Below are 24,591 nucleotides of genomic sequence, written 5' to 3'. Positions count from 1 at the left end.
AGCCAGAGTGAACCTGCTCCCTTGTGGAGCTAAGATTCAAGCAAGTGATGGGGAAGAGGGGAAGGTGGAGATGAAAGGGAACACCTGGCACAAAGGAGAGAATGAGAAGTGGCACAGTGAGGCCATGGCTCAGTTACAGCTTCTGTGGCTTTTAAATAAATAAACAGAACTGGATACCTGGCCCCATGTGATGCCAAGTCCTGCTTCCCTGGCTGAAAGGGGAGTGCTGGCAACCGGGTCCCAGAAGAGGGCAGGAGACCCTGTCAGACCACTCTGTGCCAATAGCTGTCCTTGGAGACGGTGACATCCTGGGAGGTAAAGAACAACCATTCTTTCCATTTCCATCCTTGGCCCCTTTGTGCCCCTTGCAGTACTTGGCCTTGAGCTTTCCCACCACACTTACTGCAAGACTGTGGGACCGAGGTCCCAGGTGGGTCAGTCCCTCTTACACAGGTTGTCTTAATGCACAGGCAATCCCAGCTCTTGGCCAGAAGGGCCCAAAATCTAAGGGAGGCAGCAGAGAAAAGGTGGGGAAGATGACCAGAGACTGGGTAGTTTTGAAGCAGAGCCCCATTTCTCAATAAAGACAGTGTTATTGACAGTGGACTGTGAAATCTTCATTTCTTGTGTGAATCCAGTGAGTGAAAGGAAGGTGTCCCACCTTACAGTTCTGGGGAGAGGTAGGCTGAGCACTTAAGGAAACACCCAGGGCCATAGGCAGATCTGGAATAATCTATAGTCTCTGCTTAACCCAAGTCCACACGTCTCTTGTCTTGCAGGGGATGACTGCAGTGAGCACTGCAATCTCGCCCACGGCTGCTGTGACCAGGATGGGAAGTGCAGGTATGGCTTGTCTGGCTCTCCACTGCTCTGGCTGTGACTGCTGTCCTTGACACTGTGTCCCTGGTGCCTGCACCCCTGCCCAGAGCAGAAGCACCTCCTCCTTCACTCACTCACACCTGGAACCGAAGACTCTGCTCTCTTCTTACCTGACACACTCTGGAGTGAGAGATTCCTCTAGCCTTTGCTCCAGTGCTTCCCTGCCCACCATCACACACTGAGCACTGTTATTCTGCTGAGCCCTTTCTGTCTAGAGGGAAGCCTAGGACAGCCTGGCCGTGCCTGGGTGATGGGAAGCAGCCTTTAGGCTCGGATATGATGAGGGAAAGTCATCAGGCAGCAGGGCAGGCATCAGGGTTGGCCACCTTGCTTGGCCCCCTCACTGACTGAGATGGAGGTGCTCTCCCTGGGGCATGGAAGAGAAGGGCTTCCAGCCATGCATGTAACTGAGGGCTTCAGGGGTTCCCTCTCAGAAGTCTGAGCTGGGGTGGGGATCTCTGGATGTTTTTCATAAAGGGTTTACCAGCAAGCTGTGAGCTACAGCAGCAGAAGTGATACTTGGCATCCCAGCTCCAGCTGGTGCCCAGATCCTGCAGGATCAAAGCTCAGAGCCTGACCCTGCACTTCAGCCTGGGAAGCACCCATGTAACTGCTCTGGACTGCCACAGACAGCCCACTGGTGTCCCACTGCAGGGCCATCTGCAGCCCCTGCTCTATAAGGCAGCACTTGGAGGCAAAGGCTGGCTTTGGGTTGGCTGGGACACCTGTGGCTGCCCACTGCCACCCTGTTCTTCTCGCCAGGGCATGGTCAGTCCCCTTGCACAGGACAGCCCCCGGTGTCACACCACAGCTGGGCCACTTGTTCTTGCTGACTGCTGCACCAGCAAGTGTCCAGCTCTGGTTTGCAGCTGCACAGAGCTCCTCCCTGAGCCCTTTCAGCAGCTGTGGCTGCCTGGGGGAGCAGGGTGCTGCAAAGCCCAGTGAGAAAGGCCACATGTCACCATGTGGCAGGTGTCCCAGCTGCAGACCTTTCCACATGTGAGTTGCTGCTGCTGATTTCAGGCCTCCAGAGCATTTGCTGAACTTTGTGGCTTGGCAGTACCTCAAAATCACCTCAAACTCAGGGAGACTTAGCTGTTTACCTGGCCCCCTTCCTGGCAATTTTTAGGTTGGCCAGTTCCCTTTTGGAGAAGTGGAAGAGTTGATAGCACCTGCTCCTTGCAGGTACTGGGGGATAGGTGTATCCACATCCCTCTGCTCAGGGCTGTCCAGGTATGCATGTATTTCCCCAGACTATACCAGGCACATGGCATCACCTCCAGTCCCAGAGAAAAGCCTCTAATTAATATATGTGTGTGTATATATATATATATATACATATATATATATATATATACATATATATATATATATCATTTTTTTTGACCATTTTCCTCACTCCTTATCTTTTGGAACAGCCTACAGGTGACAACAGCCAACCGAGGTTTGAAAGTGCAGCTGTGGGCCAGCCCAAAAAAACTGCAGTCACCACACTTTGTGCTGAAATGAGCCCCAGCCATGAAAATGAACCCCCTTCCTTACTCTAGAAACTGTGTTGTTTTTGTTGGGTTTCATTTTGTGCTGGTTTGAGTATATCTTTTGTTGTGGCTTGGTGCCACCTCCTCTCAGCTCTCATCTTATCATCACTTGCTTTCTGCCTTGGAGCTGGCAGGTCTGAGGGATGCCTGCCACGGGAGCCATGCAGCCTGGCTTCACTTAGGCATTGCTACTGCCCTGCTCTCCTGGGGCCAGAAGGCTCCTTGTGTGCTCCAGGTTCTGCCATTGTGCTGCCCCTGTGAGCTGGCTGAGGAGTCTGTTCTGTGCACCAGCCACAGCAAGCAAGGTTTCACTGCTGGCTTACAGTGCACTCCAGACAAGAAATGATACACATTATAATGCAGAGAGGAGCAGTGAAACACTCAGACCTCAGCAGCCTCTAGTCCCTTTCCCTCAGGAAGCTCAGACTTAGGGATGGGCTTCTCTCTGCCTGTCAGAGTGGCTGCCTGCTGTGGGAGGCACAGGAATTCCTGAGCAGGGGTGTATGCAGAGGGGCTGGAGGAGAGCAGAGGGATGTGGGCAGTGAAAGTGAAGCTGCTGAGCTCTGTTGCTGGCCACTCACCCTCCCTGGCTGCAGGGGGTGTCTCCTGCTCTGTCTGCTTGCTTCCTTGGGCAGATGGGACGCCAGTCCTTACCTCTGGAGGAGGGAGCTAGGAGGTCTGTGGGGCCTTTGGAAGGGTTTCTGAACATTGCTGGGTCTGTAGGAGCCCTGCACAGCACACAGACAGCTTTTGTGCAGCCCCTGCTTGGATCTGATTTGATGATATGATATGATTTGATTTGATTGATTATGGTGCTTTCCCTGTCCTCGTGCAGGTGCGATCCAGGCTGGGAGGGGGAGTACTGCGAGGAGTGCGTGCGCATGCCGGGCTGTCTTCACGGCACGTGCCACCAGCCTTGGCAGTGCATCTGTCACTCTGGCTGGGCTGGCAAGTTCTGTGACAAAGGTGAGTCGTGGGCTCGACATCCCTGCCTCTGGTGCCACACACTCATGAATATGTCAGCCAGTGTAGCCAGAAGCCACCTGGGTGATGCTGTTTTGGCTGCCTGGGAGATGGGATTTTGCCTAGCAGCCACAGCTGGGACCATTCCCTTCCTGCAAGAGGTCAGACTGCTGACACTTGTTCCCTGGATGTATGGCAAGAGCTGGCATGGCACTGGCCAGCCTCAGGAAATGGAACAGATGAACTCATTGCATTTCCCGTGCTGCATCAGGACTCCAAGCAGCATCCCCTGCTTTTCCCAAGGCTTCCTGCCTTCAGCACGTGGCTGGGGGACTCCCCTTCTCCAGCCCCAGGGACCTATCTGTACCAGGGGGTCTCCACTGTTCAGACAGTTGGCATATACTGCATCTTCACAACCACACAGGCACTGCACTTCTGTTGCTGCATGTGCCTGTTGGAGGGGAGAAGAGAGAAGCTCCTGCCATTTCTCCATCCCTGGGGGTTTGGTGGATTGTGTTTGCACTGGGCTGGCCACATCAACCCTCTTTTCTCCCTAATTCACACCATTTTTTTCCCCTCAGACATACACATCTGTGAACACCAGTCCCCCTGCCAGAACGGGGCACAGTGCATCTACGATCGAGATGGGGAGTATTCCTGCCTGTGTCCAGAAGGTTTCCACGGGAAGGACTGTGAGATGAAGACAGGGCCATGTGAGAAGGCAGGGTGAGACACTGCAGTGAGATTACAGACACCATTAACTTTGGGTCACACACTGCCAAGTGGAGGCCCAGCTTGGCTTGCTATGTGAATTTCCATACAGTAATGGAGTTAAGCCAAAATCACGTTTGGCTTTGGTTTAGCAGCATGCAGTGCATGCACCAGGGTAAGGCATTTGTTGCAATCTGAACAGATTCCTGTCCATGCTGTAGGAGGACAGGAATCTGTTCATCATGCCTGGGAAATCCTATCTCTGAAGCAGCCAAACTGCTGCAGGCATCATGAGCTGACATCCATGATGCCCTTGGGGAGCATCAGGAGGGCATGTTTCCTCTTCAGGTCATTTGGCTGAAGACCTTCCCTGGTGGGTGGTGGGCCTGTGCACAGCCACAGCCTTTGAGGAGGTCACACGGCCTCTCACTCAAGGAGACAGAAACTGCCACCCAGTCTTCTCCTAGAGATAGCTGCCCCCACAGAGAGAGCTGGACACACTGACCGTGCAAGCAGCTCTGCATGTCTGCCTCCCTGGGTCGGGGAAGCTGCTTGGTCTCCAGGGCCATGACCTATCCTTGCTCTCTCCACACAGGTCTCCATGCAAGAATGGTGGGCAATGCCAAGATGAAAATGGCTTTGCCAGTAACTTCACCTGCCGCTGTCTAGCTGGCTTTGTGGGGGCTCTCTGTGAGCACGACGTGGACGACTGCCTGATGCGCCCCTGTGCCAACGGGGCCACCTGCCACGACGGCGTCAACCGCTTCTCCTGCCAGTGCCAGGTGGGCTTTGAGGGGCGTTTCTGCACCATCAACATCAACGACTGCGCCAGCCAGCCCTGCAAAAATGGGGCAAAGTGCTATGACCGCATCAATGACTATGACTGCTTGTGTCCTGACCGTTTCACTGGCAAGACCTGTGACATCTCCGTCCCTGAACCCACCTGGTCTTCTCCCTACCACCCTGCCAACCATGAGAATGCTGGAGGAGTGAAAAGCACCACTAGTGAGACGCCAGGGGTGACGCAGCCAGAGCCCATCAGGACTGTGGTCACGGGGCGGCGTGTGGCCAACCACAGTGAGAAGGAGCTGGGGGGAGGGTTGTTGAAAATCTCTGTGAAGGAGGTTGTGACCCAAAGGGACTCAGGGCTGAGTGAAGCCCAGCTGGTGACAGTGCTGGTGTTCGGGGTGCTGACAGCAGTGCTGGTCCTCATCACTGTCCTGCTCATGCTGAGGAACTGGCAGAGAGGCCGTCAAAGGTCGAACTGGTGCCAAAGCCCTTCTCAGGCTGCAAGAAAGCTCCAAGACCAGGAGTGTCAGGTGGGCATGCTCAACACCATCTTGATTGAGCCAAGGAAGACCACAGAGCTGTGAGCTGCGAGGACTCTGAACCAAGCCCTGGCAGGTCATCATGCCAGCAAACCCCTTGAACTGCGCCCTGCAGAGCCACACCGGCACCCACTGGGCAGCGGGGAAGCACTACCAGGGCAGCAAACCCATCAACAAAACCCTGGGTGTTGAGCACTGGTGTGATGGCCCTGCCTGGGTCTGAGCTGTCTCCTGCCTGGCTGGGTCAGCTGGCACTCATGGCATTTGAAGGCAGGGCTGTGTTGGGCCAGCCCTGCAGGGGAGCAGTGGTGCACTGCCTGCAGCAGCCCATGCCACACAGGCACTGCTATCATCTGATCCAGCTCTCAGAAACAGGACAGGTAGTGCTGAGCAGGGCACCGCTGTCCTGCAAGCCCAAATACTGCCAGACCCTTTGTAACTCCTCTCTGTGACTACGGGAAGGGGATTTATCCTCATTCCTGCTGGTGTTGGGATGCTTCTCCTGGGGCCTTTGATACAGTTGTGGCTGCATGGGTCTCCCTGCCACAGTACTGTGTGGGGTAGTTCCTGGCTGTTTCTGGAGGCTGTCATTTCAGATGCCATGTCCCTAGGGAGTGAGCAAACACCCTTGCTCCCTGGCCTTGTGGTTCTGTGAGCCAGTTCAAAGAGACTTCAAAAATCATTGCAGGTCTCATGCCCTTCTTCTGCCCTGGCTGATGCACCCTCCTCTTGCTGTCAGACTTTGGGGTTACAAACGTGTCCCACACTTTCCTCCTGATAATCCAGGAGTCTCTCTGACTCACTTACTAAGCCGTCCTTTCTGGTCTGGCCACAAATGACCAAGATCCTTTGCCTCTGCAGTGTGCACTTCTGCCTCACTATTTGCTCTCCTCTGGGCCCGAGCTGGTCCTTCTCATATGCCCTCATAGGTGAAGCTGGAGATGGACAAGGCTGTGCTGTGGCTGGTTCAGGAGCAATACAGGATCCAGGTGCTCCTTTCCTCTCCCATTCCCTCTGAGGCAGGCAGCTGGCTCTAACCTCAGATCAGTCACTGCAGCGTTCCTCAATACAACAAGGGCTGAACTCCCCACAGTGGATGTGAGCCTGGGATGAACACAGGAAGCAGACACAAGACTGCCTTCTCCACCATTGCTAAAGCATGGCTGAGAGGCAGCAGATGGTCAGGTCACTTTGCCTTTGTACCTGTTCCTGCCTGTGCTGGTCTGGTGTGCAGCATCAGGACCTGAATCTCTCTCCCAGGACCAGGGATTTCTGTGCCTCCTCATGGGCATAGGTGGCTAAGCAGTGGGGCAAAACTCCCCACAACCCAAACCCTACTACTGGCTTGTAGGGCTGCAGAGCTGGGTCCAAGGTGGTGTGAAGTGAGCCAAGAGGTGACTGCTCAGGCCAGGAGTGAGAGCTGGGAGAGGGGACTGGCGCTTCATCAGAAAGATTATTTTTTTAATACATGGATGGATTATGTACCTTTATCAAATAAAACAAGTACAAGCTCAGAAACAGTGTATCAGAGAATCATAAAACAATTTAGGATGCAAGGGACCTCTGAACACCAACCTCCTGCTCTCAGCACATCCAAGTAGATCAGGTTGCTCAGCAACTTGCTGAGTATCTCCATCATTTCTCTCAAGAATGCAAACCCAGACTGTGGCACAGGAGTTGTCCTGCCTTATTCTCCATCGGCAGGGATGGGGATGGCTCCTACAGCTTCAGGGAACAGAATGGCACCTACCCCTGGACAGCATAGCAAAGGTGTGGGCTAGGCATTTCCCTAGGAGTGTTGGGAAGTAGGAGTCCCAGGTGCCTATGGCAAAAGCAAGATCCTAAAACTGAAAGCAGCTGTGGGTTTTGTGCAGCTGGGAGCAGGGCAGGAGGGATAGAGATTTTCCCTTGTGGGAGTGGTCTTCAAATGAACTAGCCTTAGAGGCCTTTAATGCAATTGCATTCTAGCCCCTCCAGGGAAAGGCCTTTTCCACTGAAAACCAATGGAAAAGTAGCAAAGTCCCTGGGTGCAACCTTCTGGGCTTGGAAAAGCCTTCTGGGAATAGTAGAGGTATGTAGGGCTGTCTTCAAGTAGAGAGGGGACCACTCTTGTGTCTCATAAGGAAATAAGTGTCTGGTGACTAAAAGGGCCAAGGACCTGAATCAACAGCTTCACAAGGATATTTCCACTTTATTTTACATTGCACATGTCAGACTAAGTGTCAAACTAGGAGTTACTGATTCTTCAGTGAGTAGAAAATCCCTCTGTAATCTCAAAGGGAAGCCTTGGAGGGGAGCAGGATCCCACCAACCAGGCTTGCATAACTCTGAACAGCAGGTCACATCTTCCCTATCAAAGGAAAGGCCACAGTGCCACGCTCCTGTCCCTGAGGACACACAGCTGCTGCCTGCAGGCAGGAATAAGCCTCTCCCTCACCTGAGCAGCTCCTGGCCCTGCAGGGACAGGGCTGGTGTCTGAGGTGTGAGGAATGCCAGGCACCCAGCTGGAAGGGCTGCCTGGGCTGAGCCCAGGAGGGAGATCACTGCTGCCTGCTGTGCAGGAGGTGCTGGAACAAGGAGCCATCTTTCTGGCTGAGGCGGGCGGGTGAATCCAGCTCTGCCACTCTCCCAGCCTGCATCACCAGCACGCGGTCTGAGTCCAGGATGGTGTTCAGCCTGTGGACAACAAATGCCAGGACACACGCTGTTGGATCTGAGGAGAAGCTCTGGATACTGCTTCCCCTGCTGGGAAGAGTGGCCCAAGACATGGCCAGCATCAGGAGCTGTGCAGGATCTCCCTCTGCACTCAAGGCCACAGTGCAGCTCCCCAGAGAGCCTCTGCTCCCTGCTGAAGTGCAGCACCTTGTAGGAGAGCACAGGGATGCCTTCCAGCTGCTGGGCATGGCAGGGCACCAGGAGCACAGAGGGAAGTTCTGGGGGGGGAAGCTCAGGGCATGCCTGATTCTGGTGTTGCACAAAATGTCTCCATCCCCGCAGGGGTTAGTGAGTTGCTTTATTTGCCCCAACGTTTCCTCACCTGCCACCTCCCAAGGGCAGCAGAAATTGTGCATCAGCTGTTATTCCCCTGCAGTCTAGCATCTTTGCTTATGATACCACCACCACTGGATTTGTACTTGCCAGACAGCCAACCACAGGACCCGCTGCACACATATGTGCCCAGGTCTGCCAGCAGAGCAGCAACCTCTGGCTCTGGATGGGGAGAACAGGACAGCAGGAATGTTTCTGCACATCCATGCACCATTCAGTGTGAAACTACAGCCCTGTGAAGCTGCAAATCACAAGGAAGACACTACATAGGATTTGAGCAGGTAAAAGGCATTATGGAGTTCAAGACTCTGGTTACACCTTCATCTCCAAGAGAGTGCAGACTGCAGCACTGGAAATTACTTGGAGGGGAAAAAGACAAGTACAGAGTCACCTCCCATCCTGGATTTTACCCAAAGCTGAGTGGCATGGAAAACCATGGATACAAATCAACCCCATCATCACCTCTCTCTCCTTACTGCTCTCCCCCATTGCTCTTCACTTCAGTGGAAAAGGGGCTGGGGCCATCTTCATCTCAGGCTTGCTGCTTTGCCTTCTGCCACTCCTTCCTCTGCTGTTGCTCCTCTTTAATTACTCCCCCATCAAAGGTGGCCTCCCCACACCCAACCCAAACATACACCTCAGCCCACAGTGCCCTTGCACTTCTACTCTATTTATGCCTAACATCCCTAGTGTAGGAACCACATTCCCTTCACACCCCTCCTGCCTCCCTCCTACATAATGTATTTAACAAGACCCACTTGATTCACTTGCCAGGCCCAGCCCACCCAGCCTGTCATCCATCACTCCCACTCCTGTGCAGCAGGACACCAGCCTCTGCCACCTGCTCATTTGATTTTTATTTTTGTGGTAACCTCTGTGCTTTGAAAACACCCTCCATACAATTGCATAACCCTCCTCCAAACGCTCCTCCACTTGGCAAGAGTAAGAGCAGAGAACACCACCTAATGCTGATCCATCCTTTCTCTGCAGTATTCATGTTCTGCCCTCCTCCCTCTGGCTGCATCCCTCCACTGATTCTACTCCTAATCTCTCTGATGGGAGGCAATCACTGTTGTCCTGTCCTGCCTGGGCAGTGTCTATCTCGCTGCCATGAGGTGCAGGCTGGAACTAAACCTCAAAGGACAGAACCACCCATGAGCTGGCTGCAGCCCTCTGCTGCTGGCTGTCCTGCACTGCCCTCTACTGAGCCAGGGACACCTGCTCCTCCCCTGTCTCCCACATTGCCCCTCTCCATAGGATAGTTTTCCATTACTCCTCGCCCCTAATGTGGCAGAACCATAAGGAACAATTCACCTGCCCTACCAGCAGGCAGTGCCCAGGAAGAGAAACCTGTGATATGATGCTGCATTTTGCCTTTTGCTGACACCAACTTCTGGGTACATTTTCCTCTTTTCACATCCAGTTGTTCCAGCACCCAGCAGAAAAGGCAAAAGGCAAGGTCAAGCTTTGGCACATCAAAAACTTTATCACAGAGACCTCCATGCTTAGCTTCAGGCCCAGGCATGGAGTGTGCAGGCACCTCTCCCTGAGAGTGGCAGGATGATTTAGGCACAGAGGTTCTTCCATACCTGTGAGCAATTGTCAGAACAGTTTTGTCGGCGAAGCGCTGGCGGATGGTCTGCTGCAGCAGCTGGTCTGTCTGCTGATCCACGCTGGCTGTGGCCTCATCAATGCATAGCACCTGCCAGGGACACGGAGTGAAGGCAGCTCCCAGGCACCACAGCAGAGACCCCTCTCCCTGGCTAAAGACAGCCTGAGAAGTTAGCATGGGATATCTGTCCCCATTACACCTCCAACTCTGCACACTCCTCTGCTGTCCCCAGGCAGCCACCAGCAGGTCACCCTCCCCTTTGCTGCGACGGGAGCAGGGCACTCACCTTGGCCTGTGTCAGGAGGGCTCTGGCCAGACACACCAGCTGCCTCTGTCCCACAGACAGACTCCTTCCCCTCTCTCCCAGCTCGCTGTCCAGTCCACCTGCAGGGATCAAGATCAGCAGTCACCTGCATCACCCACACAGGGCGCCAGACAGCTCCACCAGTCCAAGTTTTTCCCAGTGGCACACAAAATCCTAATTCTGCTCAGGCCCAGGCCTTAGGAACTGGAGCCTTTACAATTAGACATGAGCAACACCTGGCACAGCTCCCTTAGAACTAAGGCCTTGCTTATCCCTCAGCTACTCCTCTAACACCCACTGAGGCCTGGTCTCACCAGCAAACTTCTGCCACCCAATCCATCACCTGCCAGTCCATTTGCCTCCAAATGTCAGGTAATGCCACTGGCTCCCACTGACCTGTTCCCACACTGGTTCTAACCTTGCCTAACCCTTCCCTACTGCATCCACCTCAGCTCCCTGCCTGAGCTAAGGCCTTCCCTCCTCTTGCAGAACCAGCACTCATCAGCTGCTTCTCACTGGTTTCCAACTCACCAATCTGAGTAACAGCATCCCACAGGTGGCACTGCTCCAGCACCTCCTGGAGCTCAGCATCCGTCCGTTTTCCCTGGGGGTCCAGGTTTTCTCTGATTGAGCCACTGAACAAAAACGGATCCTGAGGGATGATGGCCAGCCTGGATCTGCAAGCAAACAAAAGCCAAGGGCCCATGGGATGCGTTCTGCAGAAAAGCAAAGATCTGCTACTTCTTTTTTCATGGGGTGTCTTAGTTTGCTACAAATCTTAGAGGCACAGAGACATACAGCCTGGTTTCCTTAGCACAACTGTCAAGAAATAACAGAGAGATTCATAAAAAGCTGCCACAATCAGAAAAGAGGGTGCCACAACAGTGAGTTCTTTGCTCCTCACTCTTTACTTTGGCATCCAGCCACTGTACAGCTACCCTTGACTCTGCTCAGCCATACCTCAGCTCCTCCAAGCCCACCAGCTGGCTGTCAACACCATCGAGGAGAATCTGGCCTGATTTCATCTCCACCATACGGAAAAGGGCCAAGAAAAGGGTGGATTTCCCAGATCCTGTGCGACCCACAATGCCCAGCTTCTCTCCAGGGTAAACAGTGAAGCTCACACCATCAAGTGCATTAGGCAAGCCTGGTCTGTACACCAGGACCACCTGCTGGAACTCCACAAGCCCCTTGCTTGGCCAGTCAGCAGAAACCTAAGAGGCATACACAGGTGAGAAAGGGTAAGATAATGATTGATTGTCATCTTCAGCATCACTTCCCCACAGTCCAAGCCCCACCCTTTAGATGGTTGCTTGGCTTCTGAGAAGAACCAACACACAGCCCAGTCCCACCTCCAGCTCACTCCTAGGCTTGTTCTTCCATCACAGCTTGTATCTAGCACCCATTCTGCTTCCCTACTCCTTCCCCTCACTCCCACCTTCACCAGTTCCTGTCAGAGATTCAGCCTCCCCAGGAGATACACTCATAAATGATGAGGTGGTTTCTGTGGTGAGGGCCCTCCACCCATTCACTGGAACCCTGTGATTTCCCTGGGGGGCAAGTGCAGAGCAAAGAGCCAGAAGATGGGCCACTACTTGAGGACACATTTGAGCTTTTACCTGGACCAATTTATCCTGAGGCTCCATGGGGATGTCTGTGGTGTACTCCTCTGTCCGCTCCACACTCACCATCATCATCTCTGTGTGAGTGAAACTGTCAATGAGGCCTGAGAGCAGGTGTGTGACAGACAGGGCATATGACAGTGCCAGGCCCACAAGTCCTGTGAGGACAAAAGCAAAAGCAAGAATGTTAGTGGCAGGGAAGGAGCTGACATCTTGCTGGGCAGACAAAAAGAAAAAACAAAGGAAGAGCCAGGACTCTGGAGTCACACTTGAGGCTGGGGACACACAGGAACAGAGACAGGAACTGAAGCACTGCACTGTGGGTGACTTGCTAGCATCAGGAAGCAGGAGCTCTGGATCTTACCCCAGTGTAGGAAAATGTGTAGCTCTGGGCTGGGAGAGGAGAAACCCCTTGGGCACAGCCTAGGAGAGGACATAGATCAGTCCCTGCCAGCCTACCTGGATTTCCCAGCTGCTTCTGGTGCTGGATGATGGCAATCCCTGCTATAGCAGTAACCACAGCAACCCCAATCATCTGCAAGCGGATGTCCAGCCACTCCATCACTGTTTTGCTGGCAAAGAGACAGCGCTGGTTCTGCTCCAGATGCAGCTGATTCTCCAACTCAAACCTGTCAGGCACACAACAGAGGTTTGCATCACTCAAATTCCTCTCCTGCTGCCCTGGACAAAGGGCATTCCAGCCACCCCATACCAGCCCCACAAGAGGAAGGGCTTGGCTCTGAGCTCTGTCTCTCTGGGTGCTTGTGCTCCCTGCTCACCTCTTTGTTGCTCGCATGGCTCTGATGGTGCTCAGTCCTGAGAGGGTCTCAGAGAAGTGGGTGTAAATGGGAGACAAGGTGATGCTGTGCAGGCGCTTCAGCTCCCGCGATGTGAATCGGTAATAGCGCTGGACGAAGAAGTAGACTACAGCCAGAGGGAGCAAGACCAGACCAATCCAAGGGAGGCCATAGGTCATTATCACCAGCATGCCCAAGAGCCCATAGATGTTGGCTAGGAAGATGTTGAGGATGAATGGCAGGCTGTCATCCACACAGTACAGGTCTGAGGAGAAGCGGTTCAGGATGCGGCCTGTTGGTGTGCTGTCAAAGAAGGTGACTGTGGCCTGGCAGTAAGGGAACCAGACAGTAAGAGCCAGTCAGGTGCCGTGAGACCCAACCACAGAACAGTGTGCAGGAGAGCAGCATCAAGGGGAGCAGATAAGGCCACAAGGAGGTGGCCACCACAACCCACTTCCTTACCTCAGCCTCCAAAGCCAGCATCCAGTAGCAGCCAAACAACTCACATACTGTTTGCATGGAAAAAGGAAGCACTCCTTCTGTATCGAATGGCTGACAGCTACTGAGAAAGCAGGCACTCAGACACCATGATGGCCCCACAGCAGCAAGGCAAATCTAGCCTCTAATCTGAATTTCCAATCTCCTAATCCTAACTCTAGCCTGAGGACCCAAGGAAGCCAAAAACATAAAGTTAACTGACAGATGCCAGCATCAGCCCCAGATGCTGCTTAATAACTCCTTCCAATCTTATCTAAACCTGAACTCACCATCCTGCAAAAGCTACTTTGACTTGACTGGCTATACATCTAAGGCTAATGAGTAAACAGATGCAGGTGGGAGCTGTAAATCATACTTCCATGGAATGAACAGGACACATTTTGAACCTCACTCATTGGCCCCTTGTGCTGGCTGTGGTGCAGCCCTTTGGAATACCAGCCAACACCAACAGAAACCTTAATCTATCTCCCACACCCGTACTCCCAGCTATGAGAAGAATGGCAGCTTGCAGGAGCCTCAGCCAGCTCTGGACTTTGTGCCCATTACCTTTAGAACCCTTTGGAGCAGGCGGTTGTGAATGACAGAGGCAGCCCGGAGAGCACCATAAGCAAAGAGGAATGCCCGAATAATGGTGAACAGGGAATTGGCCCCTGCAATGCTCCCATAAACTATCAGGTAGAAATTCACATCCACTGAGCCATTGGGAGGGGCTGGGGTCTTGTCCAGATCTTGAATGGGGGAACTGGAAAAAAGGAGGAAGATAATGAATCTGGCAACATTCTCCTGACAGTAAACTCACAGATAGGGCATGAGAACCCCAGAGCATACTCCAGGGGAAATCAGGATACTTTAGCCTGATACTCCTGTTACACCCCTTTGGCATGTTGGGACAAATACTGTGATTACTATGCAGCTAGGGGTCTTCCATCAGCCCCAGACAGAAGCCTTTCTGGCACATTATCAGGTCAGGGATTTTGATTCTGTTTGTCAAGGCAGCCACACACACCCCCTGAAGTGGTCAGTTTATCCATCCCTGCTCTCCAGGATCTTCACCCGAAATGCACTTAAGGACATCTCCTGCTCCCTCTGGCACCTCTGGACCATATTTACTTACACAAGCCCAGCAGTGGATAAGAGAAGCAGCTCTGGGGAAGGCAGGGAAGCTGAGCAGGCCATCACAGAGGTATTTGCTGTCTGGGATATGCTGGAGATCCAGTATGACAGCCACCAATCCGAGATATTTCTGGAGGCTACAGAGAAAGACAGAACTATGTAAAGAGAAATTCTGCTTCTGAATCAGCAAATATGAAGCTGAAGGGGAAGCTGCTGGACAACTTTTGCATAGTCTCACTGCCCAGTACAGTCCTTCCCCCGTCAGTAGTAGTGTAGGAGCAAGTGAACAGCCTTGAGGGCAGCAGCGACACAGCACTGCTACAGAGGTGAGTGTTCAAAGCCCTGGCATCCTTCCTTCTGGACTCCATGCAGCCAGGGAATGAGACAAGAGGAGAGGAGTGTCTAAAGAGAGCTGTGCTGCTGGGTCACTGCCTCACCTTGCATCAGGAACAGTGAGAAGAGGATTGATATTGCTAAGCAGCTGCCCATTGCCATCCAATAGGCCTTGTACACCTGAAAAGCCACTGCCCCTTCTTTCTTCTCTTCCTCCTTGTGGATGAGATTATGGTTTTGGGTTGGTTCTTCTGCCTCTGTCTTTATGGCCTCTTCCCGTCCCTGTTCATTAGGGGCTGTGGGGATAGATGCAAAAGCAAAGGTCAGTGCAGTGTTAAATTCTTCCTGCAGCTGCTCCTAAATGTGAACAGAGCAAGTCTAAACTATGAGGGACCCTTTTTTCCCTCCTCTCTCCTCTTTCAAGACAAGTGCACCAACCCTGGCAGTTCATCCAAAACTGGACTACAAGTGGAACAAGAGGTGCAAATACTGCTCCAGACCAATACCCAATGACATGTGGGCCTTCTGTCCTTCTGTGTATACACCACCCACATATCAGCACTGCCACAGCAGAACAAGATGATGGGAGTTCTGCTCTAAAGCCTTCAGGTACAGGTTCTGTCTGGAACGTCAGCTGTGCTGCCCCAGCTATCCTTAAGCTCATCAGGAACAGACCTTTATCCTTATCCCCCTTGTCTGTATCCTTGAACTTGGGGAAGGCTTCAACAAGTGGCAGGATATCAGCTGGTGTGCCTGTGGAGAGAGACATGCAAATTCGTCAGCATCTGTGAGGAATGGGTGACAACTTTCCACCCTCCCACTGCCTCTTGCTCTGAAATGACCCAGTTTTGTTCCCTTATAACATTCCCTATGTTATACAGCAACTGTACCTTTGAAGGCTCCGCTCCATTCAACCTGTTACTCTTTCTGCCTTATCAGCTCCCCACATCAAGGGCTGTCCTGTTTTATCTGTACATCTGCACATCCTCCTGCACCCCATCTTTGCACACATGCAGTGTTCTCAGTGTGCTCTTTTATCACTGGGTTCCCCACTAGTCAATCCTAATCCCCTCAAGCCATTCCAAGACACAGGCACAAGTGAATGCCTGAGAAGACAGACAGTGTACCTGTCTTAACTATCCTGCCATTGTCCATCAGCAACAAGGCATCGGCCTTCTCCAAAAACTCTGTCCTGTGAGTGCAAAGGACCCTGGTCTTATGTTTGAGAACTCCGAAAATGCATTTCCACATAATGTGTTTGGCTACATCTGCATCAACAGCAGCCAGGGGATCATCAAGGAGGTAAAGTTCTTTCTCCTGGGCGGGGGACAAAAGAAAAAATGATACAGCTGTTGGGCCTGCTGGAGCAGGCAGTGCTGTACAGAAAAGTCCAAGTGTCTCTGTGTGGCAGCACCTTTAGGCTAGCACAATGTGCTTTAAAGACATGCTGCCAGAACTGTACAGCCAAGTGCTTCCAGACTCTTTATATTTGACTTGGCAAGATCTGCCACACAGTAATGCCTTTGTTATTTACCTGGTAAACAGCTCTGGCAAGGGCTATTCGAGCCTTCTGTCCCCCACTGAGTGTCACACCATTTTCACCCACCTCTGTCTGGTCACCTGCTGGTAAAATCTGAAATATTCAAGAAAATAATTTAGAAAGGAACAACAAACGGCTGGGGACTCAAAACCAGGATACATGGGCCCCTCTCCAGTCTCTGGCAGTAATTTCTAAGGCTGACACCTTACCAACAATTAAACAATGCAACAATCTATACACTGGTTCTACAGACAACTAGCAAGGCTTATTTATGCAAGACAAACCTCTTACACTCCAAAATAGGGTGTTCACATTTTAACTACCCATTGAGAGCAACTTCTGGTCCAAAGTAATTGCACACAGTAATTTTCTGTGAGAACAAGGGCCGTGTCTGCATCAAAATTATGCCAGAGTCCTTCCAAATGGCATAACAGTAAAATCTACCAAATTTCAGTACCTGGAAATAAGTCTCCTCTCGGTTTGGTAGCATAGGTGTATTTTACAAAATCTCAAATAGAAATCGTGCCTTTACAGAGTGTTCATAGCTCTGGCCAAAATAAACAGGAGCTGCTAAAGCTTGGTACTTCAGAAAATCAGGCATTAGCTTATAAACTAGGAGAAGGCTAGATTCCTATATATACCATATATACAGCCAAGTTTACTGGCTAATACAGTCATAAACCTCAAATTTAGAATATATGTCAGGAGCACTGACTTAGCCCTTCAAAACCCCAAAGAAGTTGCTTCTGATCCTCCCCCCAAAAAAGCATCAGCTGGTGATAGGTTCTGCTTGAAAAACCCAACAGTCATCAGCTCTGCAACAACAACTCCTTTCCCCAGCATGAAGAGCTTTTGGCTCAGCAGCAGAAGAAGCCACCCAAAGTGCTACAAGAGTGACTTCACACCTTAAAGAAGTATGGGCATGCTAGGAACTGTGTGGGCTTGGTAATCAGAGAAACATTGTGTGATGGGACATTGGAGCAGCAGTCTGAAACAATAAACACTGATCCCATGAGGCTCAGGATGGATGCAAAAGCCTGCCAAGAAGGCCCAGGCAGGTTTCCAGCCTAGGCACTCACATTTAGGTCCTCAGAGAGGGCACAGGCCTCCAACACCTCCTCGAACAGCCTGGCATCATATTCCCGCCCAAAAAGGATGTTTTTGCGGACAGTGGTAAACTGTATCCAAGGCTCCTGGGTGGCCAGACCAAATCCTTGCTCCAGGTCACAAACATACACTCGTCCACCTTGTCTGCAAGCACAACAGAAATGGGTATAAAGGGCAACAAAGGAAAGCAGCTGGCAGATCAAAATTACCCACAAGTCAGGATAGCACTGGACAATTCCCACATGGAGAGACCAGGCAGGGAAAACTCTTTAGGCTACTTACTTAATGAGCTCTCCAGTGATGGCTGCAAGCAGAGAGCTTTTGCCAGAGCCAACCTTCCCAACAACGCCCAGGAGCATTCCCTGCAAAGGGAAAGGAAAAGAAGCAAACTGATGTGCTCATGCAGGGCAGCTCATCCAGATTTCTTGAGCCACACATAGGCTGTAAGGAAGCTGACTGCTAGGACCATCTCCTGTTCAGCAGTGCAGCTGGGTACAGATGTCAGACTCCTGATATGACAGGACACAGATTTGCAAGGAGTGTTAACTCTAGAGCCCTGCTCTGTTCCCTGTCCAGTTGTCTCCAGCAGCAATAGTAGAAAGCAGAGAGAACTAGTTAATCTCCTGTCTGTAAGGCATGGATGCTCTCTAGAGCCTTTCAGACTTTCAGTGTCCTGTGCCTCTTGAACTAGGGAAGATTTTGATGCACAGCTCCTAGACTGAGGAAAACATGCCACCTCTGCTCCATTATTTCTAATTCCCTGTATTCTTTCTCGAATGCATTTTTCTCTATTACCTCCCATGTCCTTCCTCACCTTTTGCACTGACAGGTTCTCAATGTGCAGTTGCAGACTGCCTGTGGATGAGGGCTGCCTGGTGCTCTCCTCCTCAGCTGGCACCCATGAAAAGTCTGCACATTGCATCTCCACGGCAGTAGCAGCATCTGAAGGGCTATCTACAAGTCAAAACCCAAACAGCAAAGCATTGCTATGAGAAGATCAGAAAATTAAAGGTATCTAGCATCACAAATATCATCAGCTTTGTTCCCAAATGCAGAGACCATGGATGAGGCACTGCATGATGCCCCTAACCCAACCACAGAATGGGACTCTTGCCTACTCAGTTGTCCTTAAACTTATACATCCCTTCTTCCAACCCTTCTGTCTCCAGCTCACACCGGACACATGTGATACAACCTGGTTTTATTATTGCTGAAGGTAAAAGAATGGCAGGGAGCTGGCCAAAGGCAATGAAAGAAGGAAAGGGAGCTAATATGGCTCAGGAGAGGGGCAGCCACTCAAGCCTTTCTGCCATGTGAAGCCAAGTTTGTTGATGGCTGCAGTGTCAGAAGAGCTTTGGTCAGAGGACAGAGCTGCTTGTTCTACTGGGACATTAATGTCTCTGTTGGGACAAGCAGTGGCTTATGGTTGGTAAAGCAGAATGTTATAGCCTTGTCTCCTGCTTTCCACAGAAATTAAGAGAAGTGTATCCACTCTGCCTCTACCCAGCTGAACATCCTGAATCACGGGGTGACAGCCAGCTGCCCTCCAGCACTGCCCCTGGGCCTCGCACCTCAGCCCTCTGCTCTGAGTGTCTGCTGATGTCTCAGATTCCTTAACTGTTACCTAGGGCATAATAAGCTTCCAGGTCCTGGTCCATGAGTTCAAAGAATTGCTGGATTCGATCCAGGGAAACTTTGGCCTCCAAGATCCCATTCAGCACCCATGGGAAGCTGTTGAGGGGTAGAATAAGCATCCCAACAAGGGCCAATGCTGTGAACACCTGCATGGGTAAGCAAACAGCCATGAGCTGGAGCCAGCATCTCCCCTGTATCCTCCAAACAGCTTCACCAGTGAGAGCCTGAAGAGCTGTGGAGAGACATTGGCTGGGTTTATTTCCCAGAGAAGATGCCTCAGCATTGCAGTTCCAGCATAGACTGTGTTCTGCACAAGTTTGGAGCTCTCTCGACTACCGACTCACCTTTGTGGCAGTGAGCTGGTTACCCAACAGGACATACGTGACAAAGATGGCAATGGAGATAACAACAGGGAGTGCTGCCCACAGGTACACGCACAAAGCATCCAGGTAACTGATGGCCCGCAGCTTCTGCAGCTCTTTAGCCCGGCAGGATTTTATCCTGGCGCTGAAGTGCTGCTCCCAGGCGTAAAACTTGATCACCCGAATGCCACACAGGAACTCTGTCATTAGCTGCAGGCAACCAGAAAAGAACATCAAGCAAACAGTGCCAAGCCAACCTGGGCTGTGCCTGTCTCCTGCTAAGGGTCAAGCTAGAGATATCAGGAACCATTTATTGGTAACAAAGGCATAAACTTAAGTGACAACTACAGTGGAAACTTTGTGCTCATCCATCCCACCAGCTTCTTAATCCACCCATGCTGTGCACAACCAAGGAAATGGCAAAATATTACACTACTTTCCAAGTGAAAGATAAACAACACAGGTGAAAGGATGTGTGGAATTGCTAGCTCCAGCCTGGATACTATTCACTTGTGCTGACTTGACAGTGCCTTGAGATAACATCTGACTCTCAGGCCTGGTCCTGCCCTGACACAGCTGGTTTGTATCCAGAGCCTGGCTGGCTCATTTCCAGAACGCTGTTGTCCCTGCAGGATGCAGTCCTCTCGTTTCTGTTCTCAGGTCAGCATATGTAGAGCAAGCTGACTGTGTCTCTGCCCAACATTAAAGAAGACTAACAAGAGAGACTTTATTCAGCAAACCAGTCTTACAATAGCTGGACAAAGTTCAGCATAATCAGATACAACTCTAGTAGATGCATCTACTGTTGGAAAAATATGTATTTTTAAAGCTGCCAACAGTTCTGACAGGGAGTTGACCTAAGTTTCATGCTTCAAAGCATGAGTGAAACTGCTGTCCCCTCAAATTAGATACAATGCTAAAAGGTGGGAATCAAATGTGGAGAGGAGAGATGGCACTGCAAATAGGAGAAAAGCAGTGGAAAAGACTGAGAGTGCCAAGCCTTGAGCCATATAAAATTACATCCATGATCATTGCCCTTGTCCAGATTGAAAGCCACTTCATCATTGATGGCATCACTGGAGCAATAGGATGGATGCAAACCTAGAGGAAGCCATTGGGAATCTGACCTTTACTACACACAGAAAAGAAACTTGCAAGGCAACCCAAATCAGCCCAGGGGACAAGACAAGCATGAAAGGTTCACAATCTTATGGGTGGTGAAACTATATCACCTTGAAACACTTTTGACCAAAGTGTGTGTGTGTGTGTATGTGTGTGTCTGTGTGTGTGCCCCTTCCGGCATTCTTCTCAACAGCTGTGATTCAATTAATCTGCTTTGGACCATGACTAGTGGCAAGAAGCCAATGTTTTGGGACAAAGAGGGAAAAAATATAAACTCAGATGGACACCCCTGCCCCTCACCCACCTTGACTCGTGTGTCCTTGTGCTTCAGCATCTCCTGGTTGTTCACCATGATGCGGTTAGCTATGATCTTGTTGATGGGCACCAGCAGCAGTGCCAGGGCCATGCCTCCCAGGAAGGCTATCCCCACTTGCTCGTATAGGAGGTAGAGGGTAACGGCAAGCTGGACAGGCAGGCTCCACAACTCATGGAAGCTGTAGCAGAAGTTGACCAACCTATCGGTGTCCGTGCTCATGAAGTTGACAATCTCCCCCACAGTGAAGCGGGCAAGGCTGGTGCCGCTGACGCGCAGAGCCTTGCGGTAGATGGCGGAGATGACGGCGGCCCGCACCATCAGCGCCACCTTGTTCATCTCGTACCTGAACTGGCTCCGCAGGAGAGCGCCCAAGAAGGAGCCAGCAAAGAGCCCAAGGGCATACAGAATCCCGTGGCTCAGGGGCTCCTGCCGTGACTCCATGAAGTTCACCAGCAAGTTCAGAAGCAGAGGACCTGAAAAACCCAGCAGACTGTCAGCCAGCTTGAGAAGTCCGAGGGTGTAGAAACGAAGCCCGAAGGTGGCGTGAAGGACTGACAGGAGGCGCACAGCTTTCTGAGCATGGTATAAGCTGTCTGGAGCATCACTGCTCCCATCATCTCCAGCAATGATTGGGCTGGTAAGAGACTCTGTCTCCTCCTCTGCTTGCTGAAGAGCTGCCTTCTTCTGCCAGCAAGAGTAGAACCGGTCGCAGACCCGGGCAGCCTGGAGCTGGTGAGGAAGCACATAGACGTCCTGTGGCTGGTTCAGCTTGCGCTGGTAGCCACGCTTCATAAGGGGGTTCATCCAGGTGTAGAAGAAGCGGGAGAGCCAGCTCTCACCATCCTCTGCCACTCTCTGCTGGTCAGGCACTGGGATCCCTGGCCCTGAGACGGGCTGGTCCTCTTGCCAGGAGCGATTGATGGAGAGGAAGTCTTGCCTGGCAGCAGTGGGGAAGAGGTAGCTGACCACGTAGGCAAGCAGAGAGGCCAGCTGCAGACACAGAATGGCGAACCTGGCGGAGGCACCGGGGCGGGCAGGGGCCCAAGCTGTCCCACTGTGGCAGTACCACAGCAGGGTGATGATGGAGGAAGGTAGGGGCAAGAGCGTGAGGAGAGCCAGGGCTGCAGGGCCCCTGGTAAAGCCGTGAATGGATCTGTGGAGCACGAGAAGAGCGAAGCCGTGCACCAGCCATGTGAGGGCAGCGGTGCCATTGGCCAGCACTTCCAGGTACACAGGGCCCAGCTCCTGCTGGGAAATGGTGGCTGGGATGGTGTCAGCAAGGAACAAGCCAGCAAGTATGAAGGAGGCAGCGATTCTCCACCCCCAGCTTGGCCTGCAAGGCACACCAGAGCCAGACCTTGAGGAGGAAAGAGCAGTGAAATAAATTACAGTTGGAATTCCACTACCTCTTGGTCAGTACTGTCCTTTCTTCCTCTCCTCTTCCCCATGTTTATACATCCACTCCTACTTAACCTTCTGGATACACCTCCCTAGATCTGTAACTTTTTCTGACTGTAAGCATTGCTAAACTACATCAGGTCAATATAGCCCACTCTTTGGTCAACACCAGAGATTTAGATGCTACCAAAGAAAAGCATTTCTTTACAGAAATTTGTTTGCAAACTATGATATTTTGTGGTCAAATCAGATTCCAATCCTTGAGGATTAATAGCAAGAAAAAGTATATTTAACCTCTTTAACAGAAATTTTGGATAATGAAATTCCCTGCATCACATATCTGATCCTTGATTTCTTTGTCTAGCAGATATTTTTTCTAGAAAAATTATTTTTATCACTGTGAGTTCCAGTGATGCTGTGCTTATAAGATCTATAATCTATTGCCTATCAAAATACTTCATTATCACTGGATTCTTTGTGGCCTTTCAGTATCAGTGAATGTTGTCATGTTTAGGAATTTCAGATGAGGGTAAACAGAAAAACAATTCTGCATTTCTCTAAACTCCTTATTGCCTTATATACAACTTCAATGCCACCTTGAATTTATATCCTCTATCAGAATACTCCAAGTTTCCTCAGTCCTCATTCACTGAAAAAGTTTTTAACTACTTTCTGTGATTTTATGTCCACAATCTCTTCTATTCTTTCTGCATTCCTTTCTGTACACTGAATTAAAATGGATGCTGACAAATATAATAGCATTATAATATTGTGTCCTTCCCTAAATACATATTCAGCACATGATAGGGAGATACAATTTCCAGGCTTTCCACCCCACCTCCAGTCCTGCATAGCAATCAAGAGCCAGAGGAGTCAGTTGTCATACCTCGGAGTGCCAAGGAAGCAGGCACTGACCACTGCAAGGATCGCATGAGGAATCACGCTTAGTGTCAGCTGGTTAAAGCAATGGCCAACGCTGCCACGAACCCACACAGGGAGTGGATCTTCTGGGCTAGTCCCACACAAGCTAGCCAGGATGTTCTCCATCCTTTGCTGGTAATTCAGTCTGAGAGACAGGATGTCCTAGGGTAAAGAAAAAGCAGCATGAGGTAAAAAACGTAAGAACTACTACAGCCCCAGTCCAAGATGGAGTGACGAGTAATTAACAGAGCTAGAAGGAAGTTCCTGGGTCATAGTCCAAGCCCGGCTATTGTTCACTCACTATTATATAATCTACTTAAGAAAATTATCAAGGGCCAGGTGAAAATAAATTATCTTGTTTATTCCCTTAAGTCACCACGGGACTGCAATGCCCTGTGAGTTTGAAGCTTTCGTATTTCCAGGTTGAATTTTTTTTTTCCCATGGCAAGTTTATCCTCTATAAGTAGGATAAGGAAGTATTTTCCTGTCTATGGATTGGCATGAAAAATATTTTGAGCTGCTTAAACATTAACCTATTCATTGTATTTCCATGTTCACAACACTTCCCACCAAGGAACTCCTTGAGGCAGCGTGTAATATGAAACATCCCCCAGACGGCAGGGGAGGATGCGGGTGCCCATCCTGGAGCAGGCGGTACCCGAAAGCTACGGACTGGCGAGCCAGCCCCCTGTGTGTGCTGCCCCGCGGCCTGAAGCACACCTGGCAAGGCCTCGGCTTTACAGGAATTTCTGCTCGCACCAGCCCGTCCCATCTCCAGCCCGGGGCCGGCCGAGCACCGCACCGAGCTCGGCACAGCGGGGGCACGGCAGCACCACGGCAGCACCCCGGCACAGCGGCCCTCAGCACAGCAGCATCTAAGCACCGCAGCAAGCCGACACAGCAGCACCCGGCACAGCGGCCCTAGGCACCGCAGCAAGCCGACACAGCACCACCCCGGCACGGCGGCCCTGGGCACCGCAGCAAGCCGGTACAGCAGCACCCCGGCACAGAGGCCCTAGGAACCGCAGCAAGCCGACACAGCAGCACCCGGCACAGAGGCCCTAGACACCGCAGCAAGCCGACACAGCACCCCGGCACAGCGGCCCTAGGCACGGCAGCAAGCCGGTACAGCAGCACCCCGGCACGGCAACAGCGCACTGAGCTCGAGCCGGTGCGGGGGCGGCGCTGCGGCCGCCACGTGCCCGGGCCGGGCGCGCCCCCCGCCGTCCCCGCCGCCCCCGGGCCCGGTACCTCGGCTCCCCGCGGCGCAGGCCCCGCCCCCTGGCGGCCCGGAGGACGCGGCGCAGCCCCGAGAGCAATCCAGGCCGGAGCAGCAGCCGAGCTGAGGGGCAAGAGCGAGCCAATGCAGCACGCACAGCCCGCTCAGTGTAACAACCTTCCGGTTAAAAAACATAAATTACCCAAACTAAAAGCTAGGCTCCAG

The 24,591-nt window shown here is 51.7% G+C and overlaps 2 protein-coding genes across 6 annotated transcripts in view; one reads left to right on the top strand and one right to left on the bottom strand.

The window, feature by feature from the left end:
• Window positions 1–7,232, top strand: part of DLK2 (delta like non-canonical Notch ligand 2) — a 10,819-nt gene extending 3,587 nt beyond the window's left edge. For all 3 annotated transcript variants that reach the window (XM_026793047.2, XM_074537334.1, XM_074537333.1), the window contains 4 exons: window positions 780–843; window positions 3,253–3,383; window positions 3,962–4,106; window positions 4,687–7,232. In XM_026793047.2, the coding sequence (XP_026648848.2) occupies window positions 780–843; window positions 3,253–3,383; window positions 3,962–4,106; window positions 4,687–5,464 (1,118 nt within the window). In that variant the 3' untranslated portion in view covers window positions 5,465–7,232. The remainder of the gene's footprint in view (window positions 1–779; window positions 844–3,252; window positions 3,384–3,961; window positions 4,107–4,686) is intronic.
• Window positions 6,251–24,591, bottom strand: ABCC10 (ATP binding cassette subfamily C member 10). 3 transcript variants are annotated; one of them, XM_074537327.1, is made up of 22 exons: window positions 24,569–24,591; window positions 23,113–23,309; window positions 20,817–22,185; window positions 19,373–19,600; window positions 19,018–19,174; window positions 18,208–18,347; window positions 17,676–17,755; window positions 17,366–17,537; window positions 16,281–16,379; window positions 15,874–16,063; window positions 15,422–15,499; window positions 14,851–15,042; window positions 14,415–14,550; window positions 13,847–14,042; window positions 12,785–13,128; window positions 12,465–12,634; window positions 12,003–12,163; window positions 11,344–11,597; window positions 10,915–11,060; window positions 10,366–10,463; window positions 10,057–10,169; window positions 6,251–8,095 (listed from the first exon to the last, which is right to left on the bottom strand). In XM_074537327.1, exons 2-22 carry the CDS (start codon window positions 23,271–23,273, stop codon window positions 7,960–7,962), a joined length of 4,620 nt encoding a protein of 1,539 aa, XP_074393428.1. In that variant the 5' UTR covers window positions 23,274–23,309; window positions 24,569–24,591; the 3' UTR covers window positions 6,251–7,959. The 3 variants fall into 3 exon arrangements, with proteins under 3 accessions (XP_074393428.1, XP_014122156.2, XP_005486566.2); XM_014266681.3 differs by lacking the exon at window positions 24,569–24,591 and adding an exon at window positions 24,399–24,549; XM_005486509.4 differs by lacking the exon at window positions 24,569–24,591 and adding an exon at window positions 23,868–24,386.

This window comes from Zonotrichia albicollis, chromosome 3 (assembly GCF_047830755.1).
Source record: "Zonotrichia albicollis isolate bZonAlb1 chromosome 3, bZonAlb1.hap1, whole genome shotgun sequence".
In the NCBI taxonomy this organism is placed as follows: Eukaryota; Metazoa; Chordata; class Aves; order Passeriformes; family Passerellidae; genus Zonotrichia; species Zonotrichia albicollis.
Note: the sequence above shows the minus strand (reverse complement) of the source record. Positions and strands in the feature narration are given on the sequence as shown.

Coding starts and splice junctions, on each gene's coding strand:
- ABCC10 (XM_074537327.1), bottom strand. CDS start 23,273: ATGGAGAACATCCTGGCTAGCTTGTGTGGGACTAGCCCAGAAGATCCA. Junction 15,500..15,873: donor TGGCAGGATAGTTAAGACAG/GTACACTGTCTG, acceptor CTCTCTCCACAG/GCACACCAGCTGATATCCTG. Junction 11,061..11,343: donor GTGGGCTTGGAGGAGCTGAG/GTATGGCTGAGC, acceptor GTTTGCTTGCAG/ATCCAGGCTGGCCATCATCC.